Source organism: Micromys minutus (assembly GCF_963924665.1).
Source record: "Micromys minutus genome assembly, chromosome: 18".
NCBI classification, from domain to species: domain Eukaryota; kingdom Metazoa; phylum Chordata; class Mammalia; order Rodentia; family Muridae; genus Micromys; species Micromys minutus.
Window position 1 is genome coordinate 33,018,450 of NC_137953.1, and position 21,582 is coordinate 33,040,031.

Consider the following 21,582-nt stretch of genomic DNA (forward strand, 5'->3'; position numbering starts at 1 on the left):
TGATCTCTCTTTTTTTCCAAAAGAGGAGTTCTGTTCACTTTAGTTTCCCGCACAAGGACAGACTCAGAAGGAAGCACCTACACCCGCAGCCCACCATTTCTCTCAATTCTTACACGTGTTTTTCCTGCCAAGCTTGGCCAAAGGGAGCAGGCCTCCAAGCCAATCCCTCCCCTAGGAGTGCCCAAGCCCCGCCTCCCCGTGCTGGGCTGGTTGCCTTTGTTCTCCCCCGCACTCTTCCCGGACCTGGGCCCTCCAAGCAAACCGAGTGGCAGCCGGTGATTGGTGGTCGCGGCTCAGCCAATCAGAAGGGGGCACCTCACGCTAGGGCTCGGAGTTTTAAACGCTGAGCAGAGGGGCGCGCCCGCTCGGAGGGCTCGGGCTGCCGGGAGGTGTCCGTGTGGGCGGGGCGCCACGGCTCTCGTCCAGATTCGCGCGGGGATTGGACGGCCTGCGGCTTCCTTGCCTCTAACCAATCACCGGGCTGAACTTCCTGGAGGTTTTGGTGCGCTCCGGCGTCGCTCGGGAGGTCGGCGAGTGCTTCGTGGTGGCCGGTGTTTGCAGGCCTCGCTCCGCTCCCCACCATGAAGCTCCGGAAAGCTTGGCTGTTGGTCCTGCTCTTGGCGCTGACACAGCTGCTGGCTGCTGCGAGCGCCGGAGATGCGCACGAAGGTGAGCGAGTGGGCGGGCCGGAGTTAGGTGGGAGCAGCTCGCGTGGGTTGCAAACCTTGCTGGGGCCTGACAGTGTTCATCGCTCACGCCCCTGAGGAATTACTGACCCGGGAGCAACGAACTTGTTGGAGTTTCAGTGTAGTGCAGAATCAAGGGGTGTGGGCCTCATGAGTTCCTACCTGAGACTAGAACGTGGAGGGACGTGCCTAGTGCCTGGTCTCTTCACCCTCACTACTGAGATTTGCCTCTTTGGTGAGTAAAAAATTTCATGGAGAATACTCTCGTTTCCAAAACCGGTTTTAGAAACGAGACGTAGGCGGGATGACCGCTAGAAGGACCTGGAAGAGGCAGTCTTAGATTTTGGGCATCTCCATCAGAAGTAGAAATAACCCAGGTTTTGTTTTCATCTTTTATGAATACTGGAGCTACCATCCTTGCCAGTCGCTGCACTGGGTTTTGAGAGTTCAGGCTGGTGATGCATGTACTCTTTAGTAGAAACAGTATATGTAACTCGTAGACATTATGCCCGCACCCTTTTTTCAAATTTCTCTAGGTGAAAACATAAGAACTTTGAAATTAGGAAGTACTAGTTAAATTGCTGTTCCTAGAGAACAGGTCTGATCGACACCTTTCCTTTACCCTTCTAACCACTAACTTGTTGCCTACTAGGTTTCGTCTAATATAAACAAACCCCGTTTTAAAAGTTTAGTATGTAGGGGGAATGTGGACTTTATACTCTTATTGAGTAAGATTCCTGTGGATCATTGATTCACGAGTCTTTGCCCAGGTAGGAAAGAGTAGAAATGAGGAGATTGCTGAAAGGAACCAGTATCTGCCTTGCCTATGAGGCTATCTTGGCACTTTATCCAAACTGGCTGAGTGCTCATTTCTTATAGAGACCCAAAATACATCGAAACAGAAAGAGGGCAGTCTGCATTTTAAGCAAATTTTTCACTTTTAATGGCAGAATAGACTTTGTAGGGGGGGGGGGCACATGAAAGTTTGAGAACCAGTGTAGTTGGTGTATGCTTTAAGAACATGTTAAAAACCACTTGGTTGTGAGACAGTGATCTGTTTTAGGGGGTCTCATTATGTAGCTTGGAGCTCATCATATAGACTAGGCATGCCTTGAACCCCAAGAGTTCTGCCTGCCTATGTGCAGGGTTCCAAATGCCAGGTAGTGTGAATTCTTGAGGGGCTTGAGTGGATTTCAAATGCTCTTTAGACTAGCCCAGTGGCATATCTTTTGGGTCACTGGTGCTGTACCTGGGGAAAAGTTTGCTCTTGGTGAATCCAGGAATCTCTGTGGTGTCTGGACCAAAGACAGCCGTCTTGGGCTAGCTAGGTCCTAAGGTTTAGTGGGGCTGGCAATGTGGTTTAGTGATAAATCAATTACCTAGCATGTGCCAAGGGTGGGTCATTTGTAGTGATTGAGTGTTAGTTAACTTTCTCTTTGTTTGATATTTACTGTTTGATGTTGGCCTTATGTCTGTCTGTCCAGCTAATACTAGCTCCTCCTTGGCAAGGTGGAGTGTGGCCTTGATGAAGAAGTGGGGACATCCTTACAGAAAGTCACTATCAGGGCATGGCCTGGTCAGGGATGCAGTGTGATCATCAGGTTTGTTCAGTGGGTGTAGACTGGATGTGAAGATGGATGTGAGATGTTTCATTTGGTTTATGCCAGAAGACTGCACCCTTTCAGAAGGTACTTGGAAGTTTTAGATATACTTTCCAATCAAGGGGAGGTAGACAGGGTTAAAAAACTAGTGGTTGGAGATATAAATCAGTAGTGTAACAGCTACCTAATGTGCAAGACCCCAAGTTTGATCTCTGTCACAACAAAACAACCCTAAGGGCTGGAAAAATGGCTCAGAGGTTAAGAATATGTTTTGTCCCTCCAGAGGACCTGAGTTTGATTCCTAACAGCCATTAGGTAAGCTCACAACGACCTGTAACTCTAGCTTCAGGACAGAGCCTCTGGGAACCTGCACCCATGTACACATACTTAACAAGTAATTTAAAAAATAAAACTTAGAAAACAGAGATAAACACTCAGAAATAAAAATCTTACATTAAAAAATTTAAAGTTTAATGTGAGACAACCAAGCACGCATGGTTTCGGGTTTTTGGGTTTTTATTCGGATTTTTCTTTTTTATTTGTTTTTGTTTTTAGAGATTGGCGTTCTCTGTGTAGCCCTGACTGTCTTGGAACTCACTCTGTAGACTAGGCTGGCCTTGAACTCAGAGATCACCTGCTCGTGCCTCCTGAGTGCTGGGATTAAAGGTATGCCCACCACCACCAGGCTTGGTTATATCACTGTACACATAAGTCTTCCTGTAACCAGGTGGACTATCAGGAGTCCCTTCCTCTCCTAGCCATGTTCCCTGGCTTGAAAAGGAGACAAATTTCATAATGCTTTCTCTCTAGTCCTTGACTAGGACAAATAACCTGCAGCCAGGATGAATGTGGATGACCATAAACCACAGATGATGTGGCCACCAGACAGAGGTTGTGATGCATCCTTCCTTCCAGCAGATCATTTAGGGAGTGGGACGTATTCGTTTTTCTTTTAGGGTACTTGTATAACGTATGTGAAGTCCTGGCATTGGCCAGAAGGTGCTTCCTGTTAGGTTGCAGTAGGCAAAGCTCTTTGAGTACCAGCAACATTGAGCTTAGTGAACTTAGTATTAAATATTGAATGTCCGAAAGAATTGGTTGCTGTGAATACCACCCAGTACATATGGTGTGGATTGTCAGGCATGATTGAGAATGGATTCAGCCTGATGTGAGTGTAAGGAAATAAGCTTAGATCGCCAGCCCTCCTGGAACAGCAGCGAGTTGGCTTTAATCAATATCAATGAGCTGTGTATTATGACTTAATTCTGATTCTTTCAAAGTATGTCAGTAGACCGGGCATCATTTTTTGAGTGCCGTGGAGCAGAGGATTGTTATATTTTGTGTGACATGTATACCCTCCCATCTCACCAGTTCCCGAGTGTTCTACAAAGATATGAACAAAACCTCTTTGAGGAAGCTGTCCTTTCTTCCCTATGGAGTTGTCCAAAAACATGTATCATGGAGCCACTCGGTAAATAGCTATCCTTGTACTGTCAAGTCACAGACTCAATCACCGACCCACACATCCTCTCTACTCTGCTCCTCCTGAATACCTGTGAGCCTGTTCCTTTAATTCCTCTCTGCCCTTAACACCTGTTTTGATGGTGCCCAGAAGGAGGTAGCAGTGGGCTAGAGAAGCACAAGCCAGCTTGGTTTTTACTCTGAAAGTGGGCATATTAGAGCGATTTCTCTTACCTCTAACAAAAAGAATGTAGACTTCAGTTGAGGAAGGGATGTATAATGCAGGAAATGTGGAGGGAAGTGAGTAAGATATGAGTAGCCCAGGTGAGACAGAGCTAGGTTTTTTTTTTTTTTTTTTTTTTTTTTTACTGATTTTACAGGTTGGTAAAATTCTTAATAATGATCAAAGCTAACTCATCGGTCCCAAAGCTTCAGAGTTGTGGAAGAGCAGTGTGAGGGGCTTGTGGGTAAAACACAGCGGGGGTCTCCATGTTCCCACAATTATAAAGCCAGCATTGGGTTACTTAATACATTCCACAAGTCTCAGGGGTTCCAAGATCCTGGGAACAGGTTTCAGGCCTTGAGTGTACTCGGTCCCAGACAGTACCTGGCAGTGTTCTTGACTGAGCTCCTGAAAAAAGAATTGGCCCTTTGGCACACTCTGGCTTCAGGGTGAAAGGAATAGCGTGCTTGCTCCATGTGATCTGTTTACTGCCATGACAGTTGGTGGAGAAACTAGTCAGGGAGACCCAGAGTTTCATGCTTTGTTGTTTCTGCAGTTTGGAAAGAACAACTTAAAAGTTTCAATCATATTCTCCTACATTCTGAAAATTACTTTCAACAAAGTATAATTGTTCATGTATTTGTTGGTTCCCTGAGTCTGTAAAGTTGTCATTGTTTCAAAGTTTTTTCCTTTCAGAGTATTACTCAAGGCTGGCTTTCTAAAGAAAACCATGCTTCCCTTCCAGCCGTCTCCTGAAGGAACAACCCCGTGGGCTATTTTAAAGAATATCAAGTAAAATGACACAGCTCTTTCAGAAGTAGAATTTGTGTGTGTACCAAAGTAAATCTTGGTACCTGCGCATTTGGAGGGAACGGGCAAGTAAAGTATCACTAGGAAAGGTTTATTGAGATTCTGGAAGATGACAGGACAGTGGGCTTTGATTCCATGGCATGCGGATCCTACACCTCTGTCCCTGCTTGGAATGTAAAGATGCCATATAGTACACAGAGGTGGAGCAGGATCTCTAGGGTAAGGATGTAGAGCCCCCATGACTTGTTTTAAGAGTTTGGGTCTCTGGCATAGGTGTAAAGGAGAAAGTCGTGAGTTTATTAACCAGCATGGGTATTTTCTGGTCAGATGCTTCAGATTCAGAAAATCCCATTGAGGATGACGAGGAAGAGGAGGAAGATGAAGAAGATGAAGATGACTTGGAAGTTAAGGAAGAAAACGGTGTGTGGGTCTTAAATGATGGAAACTTTGATAACTTTGTGGCTGACAAAGATACAGTGCTACTGGAGTTCTATGCACCATGGTAAGACCAGCCTTAGTCCTTACAGCTAGACAGTTTTATGGCTGACCTCAGGCCATCTAGGCCACAGTCACAATGAAGGGGCTGACCACAAGAGCTCCAGCTCTTCCAGTTTTTTCTACTACTTTATTTTATTGTTTTTTGTTTGATTTTTGAGACAGAGCCATTATTATTACTGTTACATTTTTTAAAAATTATTTTAGTGTGTGTGTGCTAGAGTATGCTTATATAAGTAAGGACAATGTGCAGGAGTCATTTTTCCTACTTTTGTGGGTCCAGGGGCTAGAACTGGGATCTTCAGTCTTGGTGGCAAATGACTTTTACCTGCTGTGCCATCTCACCAGCTCTAGGACTTCAACTTGGTGTCAAGGTGTTGGGCACTGGAGACTCAGTCCTTCCAGCTGGTATTAGGTAGCCCTTAGTCAGCCCTCACCAAAGAATGGTGGTCAGAGTTTCGGAACAAGTGGCAGAGGCAGCTCCAGGTGCAGGCTGCTGGCCCTGGGATTATTTTGTTGTCTTATTTTTGTTCTTCTGTACAGAGCTCTGGGGAAACAGATACAAATTCTTTTCCTGTTTTACCCCTCATGCTTTCTGTGCATGGGAGCTGTTAAGTTCCTTCCACTTCTCTTGTGCTGTTTTGCATTTTGTGGTCCCTTCTGTTCTTTTTCTTCTATGTGCTCTGTTTCACTTCTGAGGTAATCTCACATTATTTATCTAATATGTGATTTAAAGCCATTATTATCTATAAGTGGTCCTGTTATCAGTTTTGAGGTTTTAGTTGTATTTTATATACCAGCTGTTTTATGGTTTTGGGTTATTTGTATTTTTTTGTTTTTTGTTTTGTTTTTTTTAGTTGCAAAAACAGTTGTTGTGTATATGGTATCTAAACTACAAGTCTTTCTGTAAAGCTTCTGTGTTTTGAATATCTTGCTTGGATTTCAGTCTCTTTAGATACAGGTAATCCTTTTTCTTCTTTCTTACATTTCTCAGGTGTGGGCACTGCAAGCAATTTGCTCCAGAATATGAGAAAATTGCCAGTACTTTGAAGGATAACGATCCTCCCATTCCTGTTGCAAAGATTGATGCGACCTCAGCGTCCATGTTGGCCAGCAAATTCGATGTAAGTGGCTACCCCACCATCAAGATCCTGAAGAAAGGACAGGCTGTTGACTATGATGGCTCTAGGACCCAGGAAGGTGAGCTGTGGGGGAATGGTACCTAAGGAACTCGTGTTGAGCTCTGGCCTCCATAAACTGGTACATATACATTTAAAAGAAAACACACATTCTTCAGCCAAGGACAATCCTTAACAACCCAAGTCCTTGGTTTGCATGTCTCCCGACCCTGATTTGAATGCACATCCATAAAGGAAGAAAATGGTAATAGCCACCCAGCTTTAACGGGCGGTCTGGCCTACTTCGGACCCTTTAGAGCTGCGTGTGCTGTAGTAGATTCCTCATCCCCTTGGTCGGCATTCATTCATTATCTGAGTGAATTTTTAATAAATGATTGTTTCCTGGTAAACTGGCTCAGGGCCTCTGGGCAGTAGGTATAGTGATCCTGTGAAGATTGGTCTCCCTGGTTCTTGGTGATATCTGTAGTAAAGAGGAATGTTTACAACTCCCTGTCCTAAGAATCACTTGTTTATTTATTTTACTTTTATTTATCAAACCAGAGTAACTTATGATAAGCAAACTTTCCACTACTTGTGTTACCTCTGCAGCTTTGGCCCATTTATCTATCGTATTGACTATTTTTGTTTATTTTTGAGACAGGGTCTCACGATGTAGTGCTGCCTGTCCTGAGACTTGCTTTGTAGACCAGGCTGGCTTCGAACTCTGAGATCCCTGTGCCTCTGCCTCCTGAGTGCTGGGATTAAAGGTATGTGCCACTAGCCTGGTTAATCTTTTTAAAATGTATTATTTTCCACTCCAGTTATTGACTCCATTTCTGAAATGAAGCCACAAAAACTACCACACTTTTTAATCTGCATGTGTGATTATTATAGGCATGCTACGGTCTATATATGAAGGCCAAGGACAACTTCTACGGGTTCTGTCATATGGATCTTAAGGATGGATCTAAGGTCTTCAGGCTTGGTGGCAAGAGCCTACCAGCCCCTAGGCACACTTCCCACTGAGCCATCCTACCAGCCCCTAGGCACACTTCCCACTGAGCCATCCTACCAGCCCCTAGGCACACTTCCCAGGTGATTCTGCTACAGCCTGAGCAGTAGGAGCTTCTGCTGTTTGAAATTTTCTAGATTTTGCCCACATTTCATGGTGCCTGAGATCTGGTGCCAAGATGTATGTATATGGCTGAGCATGTAAATAGTTTATACATGTTTCAGGTATGTTGTAAGATTGATTAATATGCATCTGTCATAGTTATTGTTTGGATCCTGTAAGAGATACTATGACCATGGCAACTCTTAGAAAAGACATTTAATTGGTAGTTGGGGCCTTGCTTAGGGTAGCAGAGGTTCGTTATCAGCGTGGTGCCGAGCATAGTGAGAGTCAGCAAGCATAGCAGTTGCTGAGAGGCACGTCCTGGTCATCTATTCAGTCTCATGTTTTTCTGTGGTTTTATCTTTTAGAAATTGTTGCCAAAGTCAGAGAAGTTTCCCAGCCCGATTGGACGCCTCCACCTGAAGTCACTCTTTCACTGAGTAAAGATAACTTTGACGATGTTGTAAATAATGCAGACATCATTTTGGTGGAGTTCTATGCCCCATGGTATGTTAACAGTCAGATTCATGATAATTATGATAATGAGTGTTCAGAACTCTTTAAGCATCGGTGAGGGTTGCAGTGCACAGCCAGCAAGGTTAATACAAAGCTAGGTTGAGGCAGTAGTCTGGGACTGTAAGGAAATCATGGGAGGAATGCGTATGAAAGGAAGCAAGTCCTCACTTTAAACGTCATTGTGTGTGCGTGCCAGTGTGAACAGGTGTATGTGTGGTAAGAGAACAGCTTTGTGGAATATTTGCTCTTTTCATTTTTGTTCCGGGGAATTGAACTCAAGTTTTCAGCCTTGCATGGCAAGCACTTTTGCCTGCTAAACCATCTTGCCAGCCTGGTTTTTCTTTCTTTCTTTCTTTCTTTCTTGCTTTCTTGCTTTCTTTCTTTTTTTAAAGTATGTAAGTAACTGTAGCTGTCTTCAGACACACCAGAAGAGAGCATCAGATCCCATTACAGATGCTTGTAAGCCATGTGGTTGCTGGACTCAGGACCCCGGGAAGAACAGTCAGTGCTCTTAACAACTGAGCCATCTCTCCAGCCCCTGTTTTTTGGTTTCTTAAAATGGCCTTGCTGTGTAGCCTAGATTGGCCTACAAACTTGGAGCAGTCCTCCTGCTTCAACCTCCTGACTCCTGGAATTCAGGCATGTGTTACCACACCTGGATGGAAAAAGACTTGTAGAGAGATGAATATAAGCCCCTGGACTTCCCAGGAAATAATCTGGCATTATTTTGGTGAATTGTTCATTCATTGGCCAGGGGTTTTGGTTTTTGAGCCGACTTAGCATTTGTCTGGATGGGTCACTTAGACTAGAATAAAGACCAAATTATGAATTGTGGATGTGAGCACTGGGCAAGAGTGGTGGGGCAAGCCTTTAATCCTAGGACTTGGCAGGTAAGAGTCAGGTGGATCTCTGGGAGTTTGAGGCCAGCCTGCTCTATAGAATTTGTGTGGCTTTATGGTTCCAGAGAGAGTTCCAGGAAAGACAGAATTACACAGAAGAACCCTTGTCTCATAAAATCAGAAATAAGTACATAAATAAAATAAGAGTGCCCTCAAGTGTCTGCATGGATGAAGCCCCGGAGTGTCAGCAAGGAAAAGAAGTTTGTTGGAGAATCAGCAGGAAGATCTGTGCCTGATCCAAAGCAAGGGGCTAGTCTGCCCTGGCTCCAGGCAGGGCCTGTGTGAACCCAAACTTGAGGCTTTCTGGATTCTGCAGCAGAAACCACTATGTCTGTTGATTGTTGGATGTTCAGATGCAATGACAACACAAAGGAATGCCCAAAAGGAAAGCGAGCTGGAGAAGGGAGAAAATATAGGATACTGAGGGGCAGATAAGCCTGTGGCACCTTCGTAGCCCAGCTTCAGTGCTGAAGAGATGCCAGTCCTTACATTGATTGCTATAGAGGGGTCCTGACATTGTGGGTGGGATATGACATTGTACTAGTGGGTCACCTACCCTTTCTAGTTTATGACTGTTGCTATTTGCTGTGAGGAAAGACTATGACAGCGTCAGCTTATAAAAGAAGTTTGTGTGGCTTTATGGTCCATGACGGCAGAGTGCAGGCTTGGCAGCAGGGGTGGGAAGCTGAGGACCTACAAGAATGAAGCAAAGAGAATAAAGTAGAAAATGGTGGGAATCTTTTCAACTCCGAAAGCCCGTTTCTAGTGACATACTTCCTCCAACAAGGTTATAGCCTCTAAGCTTCTCCAAATAGCCATCACCAAATAGGGACCGAGCATTCCAGTGGGAGACGGGGGACATTCATTCTAGCCTCCACAGTGACCACTCAGGAGCTGTGTGTAGCAAACTGTGAACCTAGCAAGCTCACTAAGTAAGCATTTTGTAAGTTCATGGTACCTAAGATGAGAGTTATTCTTTATTTGCAGATAGTTTACATGTACCCTTTAATTGAGTTTCCCAAGGACCTAGAGAAGACAGTGTATATGTTAGCTGGGAGGATCTGAGAACCTGAAAGCAGATTCAAGTCATCAGGGTGTCCTGGTATAGATTGTCTATTTAATTAATTAACTAATTAATTAATGTTTTGTTTGGTGTGTGTGCTGCCAAAGGTTAAATGAACCTGGGTGCCAGTCAGATAGGCATGTACTCTTCTGCTACTCTGGCCACTAGACAGTCTGTGTTAATCATAATCTTAATTGAAAGTGCCTCTTGCTCTTATTCATCTCCTGCTCTGGTTGATTTGTAGACTAAGAATTTGTTGCACTCTAATTTTCTGTCTATGTTTACATTGTTACCTCTCTCAGCCCCTGCATCCTGCTAACCTGTCTATACTTGATATCAGGTAAAGGCCAAAAAAGCATTGGCTGTCACCTTCTCAATGAAGCCATTCCTGATTTACGTTGTTGACAGCCTTCAGGCCCTAAGAAAATCTTCTCCCTTTTTAGGATATTGGCTCTCTTGCTTTGTTCCTTGTCTTACTTTTACCACAGTTTGTCGTGCTCCTATCTACACACAGGCCCCTAGGGTGTGAATGCCAGTGGCAGGAATCTCTCGTTCTAACAATTTAGCATGTCTATGGGGCCTGTCTTGCCATTCTCACCTAGGAGACATTCCAAGATTTGGTGGATGTAACGGAGTTCTTTGGGACCATGGGTGGTCTCTGCACCTCATTTAGCTAATGAATGAATAAATGAATCCACGCTAGGACAAATTCCTGATAGAATTGACTTCTTTTTGGCAGGTGTGGACACTGCAAGAAACTTGCCCCTGAGTATGAGAAGGCTGCCAAGGAGCTCAGCAAGCGCTCTCCCCCAATTCCCTTAGCCAAAGTTGATGCCACGGAACAAACAGACCTGGCTAAGAGGTTTGGTGTCTCTGGCTACCCCACTTTGAAAATTTTCCGCAAAGGAAGGCCTTTTGACTACAATGGTCCACGAGAGAAATATGGTATGGCAGCTACCTTCCTCATAGTGTGTGGAAAGGGAATGTCCTTTGTACAGCTGGGAGCTAGAGGATGTGGTCAGCTGCAAGGATCTTCCTCAGACATGCACTCTGCTCCTAGGAATTGTTGACTACATGATTGAGCAGTCTGGGCCTCCCTCAAAGGAGATTCTGACCCTGAAGCAGGTCCAGGAGTTCCTGAGGGATGGAGATGATGTTGTCATCATTGGGGTCTTCCAGGGAGACAGTGACCCAGCCTACTTGCAGTATCAGGATGCTGGTGAGTATGTGCCCCCCATACTCATAAGGCTTTGGAGATGTAGACTGTTTTGCATAAAATTAACATACTGATTGGGTTTTTGTCTAGCATGCCTGAGGTCCTGGACTCAAACTGTAGCACCACAAAAAACAGCCAGTGCTCTTACATAACAGTGCATCAGTGTAGCAAATGCTTGATGGAATAACCAAGGGAGTACCTGTGGGAATGAGCTTTGCAGCCTTGCTTGGGCTGTGGGTCAGGTCCTGTGGCTGTCATCGTCATCCCATACAATCACATTTATTCAAGTTGTTTGCCTTTCTCCTCTCCTAGAAAAAACAGCTCTGACCTTGGAAGAACACCTCTGACTTAGGCCTGGATTCAGGTCCTGGCTCTTGCTAGTTACTAAAACTATGGTCACAGACTGACTTCATCAGGCCAGTGTTTGTGAGTTTTAGGATCCTCCTTATCCACCTTTTCCTCATTTCCCCCTTTATACAGCACAACTGTAGTTTACTTCATTACTGAGTGCCCTTTCAGCATGGCACTTGTCACCTTAAGCTGATCTCTCTGTGGCATAGCAACGGTTGTGCATACTTTCAATTCAGGCTGGTGATTTGTTTTGAGACAGGCCCTCTCTGTGTAGCCATGGTTGTACTATGTGAGCTTGACTGGCCTCAAACTCACAGAGATCTGCCTACCTATGCCTCCACGGTGCTGGGATTAAAAATATGAGCTTTACTCTGCTCAGTCTGTTTGTCAAAACCTAAGAGAAGAGCTCAGTTTAATTCATGTTTCTTTGTTCTTCATTGGTTACCTATCATCTGTTCTTGACTAATCAGGAAAAACTTACCCAGGCTTAGTCATCATAACTAAGAAGCAAGTTGGAGAGGAAAGGGTTTATTCAGCTTACACTGAATAAACATTGCTGTTCAACACCAAAGTAAGTTATGACTGGAACTCAAGCAGGTCAAAAAGCAGAAGCTGATGCAGAGACCATGGAGGGATTTTACTTACTGGCTTACTCAACTCAGCTTGCTTTCTTAAAGAACCCAAAACCACCACCCACAATGGGCCCTCCCACCCTTGAACACTACTTGAGAAAATGCCTCACAGCTGGATCTCACGGAGGCATTTCCTCAAGGAAGGCTCCTTTCTCTGTAATAGCTCCAGCTTGTGTCACATTGACACACAAAACCAGCCAGTACACCAGGGCTTTGGCTAAATGCCGAATTCTTAATCTCAGGACGAGAGAGCAAACCTCTATGAAGGGCACCAGGTGTGAAACCTCAGTGTAAAGTCATAAGAATATGTGGTACTTGCATGTTCTCTGAGAGGAACTGTTGTCTTGAATCCCAGTTTGCTACTTGTCATAGACAGGAGACATTTGTTCTAAATTCCTGTGGATGCGTTTTGTACTTCCGACAAATTCTAAGATGGAAGACTCAGATGCTGCATTTGTGCTGAGCGTTAGAAACCGGCTCCTTTGCGTGCTACGCTCTGCATACTGTCCATTCAGAGCTCACAGTGGCCGTCACGCTCTTCAGACACGTGCTTGGCCAATGAGGGTCATAAAACTGTTATTTAATCAATTTAATATATTCTGTTAATTTGTCAGCTAACAACCTGAGAGAAGATTACAAATTTCATCACACTTTCAGTACCGAAATAGCTAAGTTCCTGAAAGTCTCCCTGGGGAAATTGGTATTGATGCAGCCTGAGAAGTTCCATTCCAAGTATGAGCCCAGGGCCCATGTGATGGATGTTCAGGTGAGTGAGGGCTCTTCAGAGGTGTGCAGCATCCTATACTATGCCAGTTCCTGGGCATTCTACATGCACAGCATCTGGACTTGGAAATGTGGAGAATTTTCTCTGCCTACAGGGTGTGCCATACCTATTTTAGTCACTGTTCTTATTTATTGCTATGAAGAGACACTAAACTCTGAAAAAGGAGAGTATTTAACTGGAGGCTTGCTTGTGGTTTTAGAGGTTTAGTGAATTATTCTGGTAGGAAGTATGGTATGAAGCAGCCAGCATCGGAGCAGTTGCTGACATCCATAGGCAGAGAGATCCTGGCATACAAGAGCTTTTGAAACCTTAAAATCCACCCCCAGTGACACACCTCATCTAAAAAAGCCAAACTTCTAATTCTATTGAAGAGTTCTACTCCTTTGTATTCAAGTCATCTTTCCCAGCCTTTTCTTCTCACCCCACTTACAAGCTTCAGGGTACAGGATAGGAGAATAGTCAGTGAGTAGTTGTGCTGTATTTTTCCCTGATGATGCTGGTCTCATTGTGCTGAGGCTCCTGGTGTTTGAGCTCTGGGTTTTGATGAGACCCTGTGGTGCAAGTGGACCATGCCACCAGACAGAAGAACTGGTAAAGCTGAGTAAGCCCAGAACCCCAGAAATTTCTGAGTTGAGAATGGTAAGCATAGGGCCAGCTCCCTGTCACACTCTACTTGTCCTGGAATGCATAACCATTGAAAGGGCCATGACAATTAGTTGTATAGGGGACAGTATTCGGAGTATAGAGCATCCTTAACATCTCATACTGAGCCAATGGTAAGCATTTACTCCTGGATCCCACCTTCCTCCCAAAATGTTTATAAAAGCTCCCAATCCACATGGAATAAAGCACACAAGTTATTTCACCGAGAATCATCTGAGAGAGGCTGTTTTGTTGAGCTGTAACACTCTGGGGAAAGAGTTTTCTCTCCTGACAAAGCATTTATCTCTAGGTCATGGCTCTGCCTAGCAGGCTGGGCTGCCTTTGCACCCCACACCATGCTTGCTGTGGGATACCACTGCTGCTGCTAGGATTAGTGCTGCTTTGGCAGCAGGAGAGACCCCTTCTACCTGCCGAGTACAGGCTTCCTTTTGGAGAGCTATAACACTTTGGCCATTCTAGCCAGATTGGAACTCCAAGGAACCGTTCGTACCAGCTGGAGGACCAGGATCCTCAGAAGTTATCCCTTCTGGTTCTGAGGAGAACCAGACACCTGGGACCCCATCATGAACTACATTCTGCCTCTCCTGAGCAACAATAACACCCCCAGTGGCAAAAGACTAAGGAAAGAAAGAATTGGGGGAAGGGAAGCAGTCAGCACCAAGTGGGCAGCTATGAACTTCGGTCTTGGTCAGTGTTCTGTTGCTTGAAGAAACCCCACAACCAAGGCAGCTCTTAAATTGGGGCTGGCTTATAGTTTCAGAGGCGTAATCTATTTGAAGCATGGCAGCATGCAGGCAGATGTGCTGGAGAAGAAGCTTAGAGTTCTACATCTGTATCCAAAGACAGCAGAAAAAGAGACAGTAGGCTTGACTTGAGCTTTTGAAACCCCAAAACCCCAGTGATAAACTTCTCCAACAAGGCCACAACAACTAATTCTTCTCAAGTAGTGACACTCCCTGGTAGCCTAGCATTCAAACACATTAGCCTGTGCAAGCACTTCTTACTCAAACCGCCACACAAATCCAGAAAGACCACAGTGCCCTGTGTATTTGGGAAAGACCACAGTGCCCTGTGTGTTTGGCCCTCACCCCTCTCATCCTGTCATGGTCTGCATACTCACTGGTTTCTTTACTGTGCAAGGTTTAGGACCTTCCCTGGGCTCAGTGCTGCCACCCCTTCAGATCTTTCTTTCATCTTGAGTCATAGAACAGGTGACCCAGGGGGATCCTGTTAGGGGTTGTGGACCCTTATCGTCACACACTGCTCTCGCATTTGTGTGCTCCCAGGAAAGGACCCAGATTGCTGGTTGGTTGGTTTTTGAGATTTTAAGCTGAAGTTGGGAGTTTATTTTAAAAGGAAAGGTTTTACTATAGATGTAGGTGCAGGTGTTGAGGGAGACAAAGGATAGGATAGTAGTTTATACCCAGGCTTGCCTGGAGTCACCTTGGTATGCTAGCTAATTTTCTTGAAATAGAGTCTCAGTTTGTATCTCTGGCTTTTCTGGAACTCACTATATAGAACAGGCTGGCCTCGAATTCAGAGATTCCCCTGCCTCTGCTCCGGAATGCTAGGCCTGGAGACCACACGGCTCCTCACAGTTCAGCACATTCTTAAAAAGATGTTTAGTCCAGAAAGACTACAAGGTCGTTTGCAGCCGTCATTGCTTCCCTGCTCTTGAGTTTCCTCCCTGAGTGGACCTTGTCTCATGATGATGATGTGATTAAAGACTTCATTTGATTCTTGGCCACCTGGACCTGAAGCCTGTGCCTTATTGCAGCTTCCAGGGCTTCTTTGCTTGCTTTTGTAGCACAATCTACGCACCCATTGGCATCAGAACAGACCCTCTGCTTCAGCCCTGGTTGCCATCTGCTCCCTGACTTCCCGTCTATACAGGAACCTGGGCTCATCTCTACTGTATGATAAGTGTAGAACTTTGGGAAAGCCGGTTAATAATCTTGTGCAAGTTTCTTCAGCTGTAAAGTGGCTGTACCTACTACCCTTGGTGGTTGTGAGACAGTATGTGGAAAGGGCTTGATTTGAGTCTTCAGTGTTAACCCTAAGAACCTCCAGTCTCCGAAACCTGAGTTGTGTGTCCTTTTAGAAATGTCACTGACATATTTTAGGTGCCATGAAAACTTGGGTTCCCTTGACACTGCTGAAACATCTCACTGGAAGAAGCGTATAGGCCATCATTAAAGGAGTACATTGTCAAGCCTAGCTAAGTACAGCTGTTTGTGTCTGAATGTGCAAAGCCCTTAGAGCACAGCCCCCCAGAGAAAAGGTGGTTTCGGTGGTTGAGCAGCTCACCAACCATGTAGCTTTGTCTGGCTCTAAATTCTAACTTGAGGCTCCACTGCTCTCTAGTACAATCTGAAGGATTAAAGGTGTGGCTACTTGTGGCCAACTGCAAAACTTTGCAGGGCCACTTAGTAGCTTTTATCTTACCTCACCATCTACAAAATAGATTTAAGGGCTCTTGCGAAGCTCTGCTAACTGCATATAGAAGGACCTGCATGGTTCAGTCTATGTGTAGTCACTGTTTAAGACACTTAAGTTTTTTTTTTTTCCATTGGGCTTTGGAGTTCTAGTCAGAAGAAAGGGTGTGATTGGATGGGGGTGAGTAAGCTCACCTAGCCCTCCTGTTCTGAACATTTCGAAACAAACGTCTGTGCTTTACAGTGACTCTGGAAGCATATTAGCTAGAGCTCCTGTTTTATTGGGCTTGCTCTCATCTATGCTCTCTTTGAAACAGGGCTCCACAGAGGCATCAGCCATTAAGGACTATGTGGTGAAACATGCCTTGCCCCTTGTGGGCCATCGAAAGACTTCTAATGACGCTAAGCGGTACAGCAAACGCCCCCTGGTGGTTGTATACTACAGTGTGGACTTCAGCTTTGATTACAGAACTGGTGAGAGACCCTACCAATGCCTTTTTAAGGCGGGTGCCACTACTTTTAGAAATCTTGCTCTAGGGCCCTTAAAGTTAATAGTGTGGGTATATTTTTGCCTATAACATAGAATTTTGAGTTCTGAGCCATATAGCACCCCTTTTCCTTCATGATTTAGCAAAAGGGAAGTTAAGAGACAAACCTAAGGCTAGAGAGTTGGCTCAACAGGTGAAAACATTCAGTGCCAATCCTGAGGACCTGAGATTAATCCTCAAGACCTACATGGTAGATAGAGAACCAGTTCCTACGAGTTGTTCCCTGATTTTCACACATATACTCTTACAGTGTATAGTATAATATAACTGGTGTATTTATACTATTTATAGTATAATAAAAATTATGCAACAAAGAAAATAGATGGTTTAAAAAAAAAAAAAAAAGAGTCAAGCCTAGTACCTACTCTCTTAGAGCTAATGTAGCAGATCTCATGCTGAACTAGCTTCTCTCCAGATAACTGTATTGCTAGTACCTAGCTCTGCTGGGGTTTAGTTTGATTTCTGTCCTTAAGCCACCTGCTCACAGTGTCCATATACCAAGATGTTTTTCTGTCCAGTTGAGGTACCTCTGGGTCCCGTGCCTTGTCAGAGAATAGCAGTGTCAGAATCTTGAATCTCACAGACACTCTGGCCAGCCGCTTAGTCTACAGCCTATGTCTGTTTCAGCTACTCAGTTTTGGCGTAACAAAGTCCTAGAGGTGGCCAAGGATTTCCCTGAGTATACGTTTGCCATTGCTGATGAGGAAGACTATGTCACAGAGGTGAAGGACCTGGGGCTCAGTGAGAGTGGAGAGGATGTCAACGCAGCCATCCTAGATGAGAGTGGGAAGAAGTTTGCCATGGAGCCAGAGGAGTTTGATTCAGACACCCTCCGGGAATTTGTCACAGCTTTTAAAAAAGGTAAGTTGGGGCCACACATGTCTGTGTCACAAAGACAGGTGACTGATTTCCTGGAGCTTCCAAGGCAGCAAAGGACTTTTAAGAATGAATGAATGAATGAATGAATGAATGAAGAATGATTAAAAAAGAAAAAGAAGGTAGCACATGATAGAGGAAGACACCAGGACACCTAATCTCCTCTCCACAGCCCACAGAAAAGGCCTAGTAAGTCCCTGTTGCTACCCCTCCACTCCAAGGTCCTCTCTAACTCATTCTTTGACTTAGTTACCTGAAGAAGGGCCAATGCGCTGCCCAAACTCTGAGGAACCAAGACAACTTAAGTTATTTCAAACATTTGGAAGGCTTAGTTTTTCCTCATTTTGGCAAGTTTTTTAGTATTTACTTTGGAAGCAAAAGCCAGATGAGGGTTCGTTCAGTAGCATCACCCTAAAGAAACCAGTTTGTGGTTTGACAAGAATTCTGGGAGGCATCTCCAGATGCATCTCAGACAGTACAGAGTTGGGCACAGCTAAAACCTCTGACTTCGGAACTTGACTTGGAGCCTCCCCGTTGCTGACCATTTGTACTCATGAGTCTCACTCTAGATTTTTCTTCTCCTGTCCCTCGGGGTTGGTAGAATGGGGACCGACTCTGTTCTTTGCTGTTTTGTTATTTAAGACAGGACCTCACTGTATCTCATGTTGACCTCAAGCTTGTGATTCTTCGGCCATGGGCTCTTAAAATGCTGTTATTGTACTTACGTGTCACAGTATGCCTCATAGTTCCTCTTTCATTTGTTGGTAGTTTGATTGATTGATAGGTTTTGAATTTATTTTTAGGAAAAAGGATAAAGCATGACTTGGAAACTTTTCAAAAGCTCTTTATAACAAGCTTTTGAACATGAGAAACACTTTCGATGGGATTCTAAACATAGTCTATTGTCCTGACTGAGCTAAGCACCTAATTCTAATTGCTGGCCATTTGGTAGCATACCACAGTCCTTATCCATTTTGGATGCTCAGTTTTGGCATGACAGAGTTGATGTGGGGGTTTCAGACTCAGTGCTAGTGCTCTCGATAGCTCTCCGGCTTGGTCAGTGTTTCTGTTAGACTGGACTTTGTAGGGACCGGGAGAGTAGAAGATACTTTTATTATAGAATATTGCCCATTGTTGGTGAAGATTTTAAAGGGGCTAAGTCCCTACCTGTCAGTGGGGCTAATAACTTCTTGTAACCAGTAAGTCAGATTGCCTGAGTGCCTGGTTCTTACAAGAGTAGCAGGATTCATGGTGTTCTAAGAACTGACATCTCCTCTTTTTTGTGTTTGGCAGGAAAACTAAAGCCAGTCATCAAATCACAGCCAGTACCCAAGAACAACAAAGGACCAGTCAAGGTGGTAGTGGGAAAGACCTTTGATGCTATTGTGATGGACCCCAAAAAGGATGTCCTCATCGAATTCTATGCCCCTTGGTGTGGCCACTGCAAGCAGCTGGAGCCCATCTACACCAACCTAGGCAAGAAATACAAGGGCCAGAAGGACTTGGTCATCGCCAAGATGGATGCTACTGCCAACGACATCACTAATGACCGATACAAGGTGGAGGGCTTTCCCACCATCTATTTTGCCCCAAGTGGGGACAAAAAGAACCCAATTAAATTTGAGGGTGGTGACAGAGATCTGGAGCATTTAAGCAAGTTTATAGATGAACATGCCACAAAGAGGAGCAGGACCAAGGAAGAGCTTTAAAGGCCTAACCGTCTGCAGAGGTGGACAGCATTGGCCACCAAGCAAGTGAGCCATCCGTAAAGTGGCAGGATCTTGACTTTTTTTTTTTTTAATATATATATTTTGTTAATGACACCTCATGCTCTGATACTGAATAACCATGAATGACTTGATAGTTTAGATCAGATTTTTATGGAGGATACATCTATTTTTTATCATTTTGGATCTTTTTAACTGTTTACTTTAATATTTCTTCTCAAACATAAGTTTTGGATCTTCTGTTTAAGAATCATTTTGTTTTTTTTTTTTTAATTTAAAGTTTAAAGTCTTTGCCAAATCATGTTGTTTGCCTTTTATTTTCTCGTTCAGACAACTTTTAGCTTAAAAGTAGGTAACTGTTGGTATGCTTTTGATTTCTTTCTGCTGATGACACACAGTTGAGGGATCACACTCCCCTGACAACTGGCCAGGATGGTATTTCAGCCTGGTGTTAGAGTCATGTCTGTGCCCAGGCTGAACAGTGTCCCGTGCTGGATGGACATAGCCATTCCAGCATCTGACACACCTGGATGACAAGTAGTAATGGAGTATTGGTCCCTCGTGCCAGTTCCACTGCTAAAATATAATGACCTCAGGCAACCTGGAAACTGGGGTAGTCAAAAGGTTGTGGTATGCTGCTGATGGTGGAAAGGGTAGGGTAAGATCACCTTAAGCTGGGTATGGTGGCTCATACCTTTAATCCCAGCACAGAGGCAGGTGGAACTGAGTTCAAGGTCAGCCTGGTCTACAGAGTGAGTTCGAGGACAGCCTGTGGTACACAGAAATCTTGTCCCAAAAAACAAAGGCTGGCTTCTAAGAGAGAACAACTAAGCATGGAAACGTGTCAAGTGTCCTGAGGTACACAGCATGATCAGGAATAGACACTGCATGCCAAGTTCAGGCTTCTCAGCAGCAGGGCCGGTCAGCCTCTGATGAACTGACTGATTTGCAGAGCCTCTTTATTGTTACACAGAAGGCACTTTTATTGAGTCAGTTTCCACATACCAAAATCTCTTACCTGATAATCTGAGTTATCTGAAGGAAACATTACCTAAGGAATTTTAAGCCACATAAGACTTGCTGGTTTTCCAGGAAAGTATCAGGACTAAGTTACACAAAGGGTGTGTTAATCTTTCAGGAAAAGCCACTCCATAAACCTAAGACAACAGTTACTGACTACAAAAGGTTACTTCAAAGCCTAGGGGCCATCACTCTGGAATTCGTGCCTGATACAGCGACTACTGTCACAAAATAAAAAACGAAGCAAAACTGTCATATTGGGGTTGGACGTAGCAACTCAGTAGGAGGAAAAGATTCCCCAGAGCAGGCACAAGAGTCAGATCCACTGTTCTCACATTCAAGAGCCTCATAAAAAGGTATAGTATATACACAGGACCTGATGCAGACCCGTGTCAGCTATGTGCCCTGCTGCTTCAGTCTCTAAGCTCACATGTGCCTTGCTTAGTTGATTCAGAGGCTCGGGTGATTCGCAGGGATTCCCTGAGCTCTGAGGACTTAAAGACTAATGTCTGGCTGACTCCCATCTACTGCCAGAGGAAGTGTCTTTGATGATGACTATCATAAGGCACTGATCTTTGAGTATAGCAGAATGTTATTAGGACTCACCAGTAGTATTTTCTTGGCACCATTTGTATCATTTATAATCTCTTGAGTAGCAGGTAGGAGCAGCTGCAGCTGGTGCCCTCTACTGTTAGAGCTCTGGTGTAGTTCCCAGTAGTACATCTGCTAACTTCGCCACTGCTAGAGTTCTCAGGTGGCCAGGCAATTGGGAATTCTTAGACCTTGGCAGCACTTAAATTCTTGCAGTTTCTGAGCAGGCTTGGTATTGAGATTTCTCAGATCTTGACAGTGGCCAGTGTTAACTCCTGGTCTTGGGTATTCAAGATTCTTGACTCTAAAAGCATGACAACTTCCTGGAACTCCAGTCACCAAGGACTCTCTGTAGTTTTTCTTTGGCTCTTTATATCCTTTTTACTTCCATCACAGATATCTGTTCTGCCTTTCTTGACCCTGCCCTGGGTCAAAGTAAAGCCATGAAATGTGTGTGTGTGTGTGTGTGTGTGTGAATTAAGCATCTTTTTTTTCTCTTGTGAATATGCTATGTCAGAATCATAATGTATGGATATGTTTGTTTCTTTCTACAGTGCCATAATGTATAGCAAAATTTCAAGGTATATGGTTTCAAGGGTAGCAATTAGCTAGATACTCCTGCTTTCTTTGGTAGCCCTGGCCAACGTGAATACAGATCCTTTATCTCCAATCTTCATTACTAATTAGAACTCTTAGATTATATATTACACATCATATGTATAAATGAAGGTTGAAGAATGGCTACAAAGGGTT

At 44.4% G+C, this 21,582-nt stretch overlaps 1 protein-coding gene across 1 annotated transcript; it reads left to right on the top strand.

Moving 5' to 3' along the window:
- The first annotated feature begins 395 nt into the window (after window positions 1-395).
- On the top strand, window positions 396-19,426 carry PDIA4 (protein disulfide isomerase family A member 4). The gene is made up of 10 exons (XM_080931849.1): window positions 396-669; window positions 5,109-5,283; window positions 6,271-6,476; window positions 7,877-8,015; window positions 10,726-10,931; window positions 11,047-11,205; window positions 12,800-12,951; window positions 16,385-16,541; window positions 17,243-17,476; window positions 18,785-19,426. Exons 1-10 carry the CDS (start codon window positions 582-584, stop codon window positions 19,198-19,200), a joined length of 1,932 nt encoding a protein of 643 aa, XP_080787975.1. The 5' UTR covers window positions 396-581; the 3' UTR covers window positions 19,201-19,426.
- Window positions 19,427-21,582: the final 2,156 nt, after the last annotated feature.

Coding starts and splice junctions, on each gene's coding strand:
- PDIA4 (XM_080931849.1), top strand. CDS start 582: ATGAAGCTCCGGAAAGCTTGGCTGTTGGTCCTGCTCTTGGCGCTGACA. Junction 670..5,108: donor CGCCGGAGATGCGCACGAAG/GTGAGCGAGTGG, acceptor TTTTCTGGTCAG/ATGCTTCAGATTCAGAAAAT. Junction 16,542..17,242: donor CAGCTTTGATTACAGAACTG/GTGAGAGACCCT, acceptor TGTCTGTTTCAG/CTACTCAGTTTTGGCGTAAC.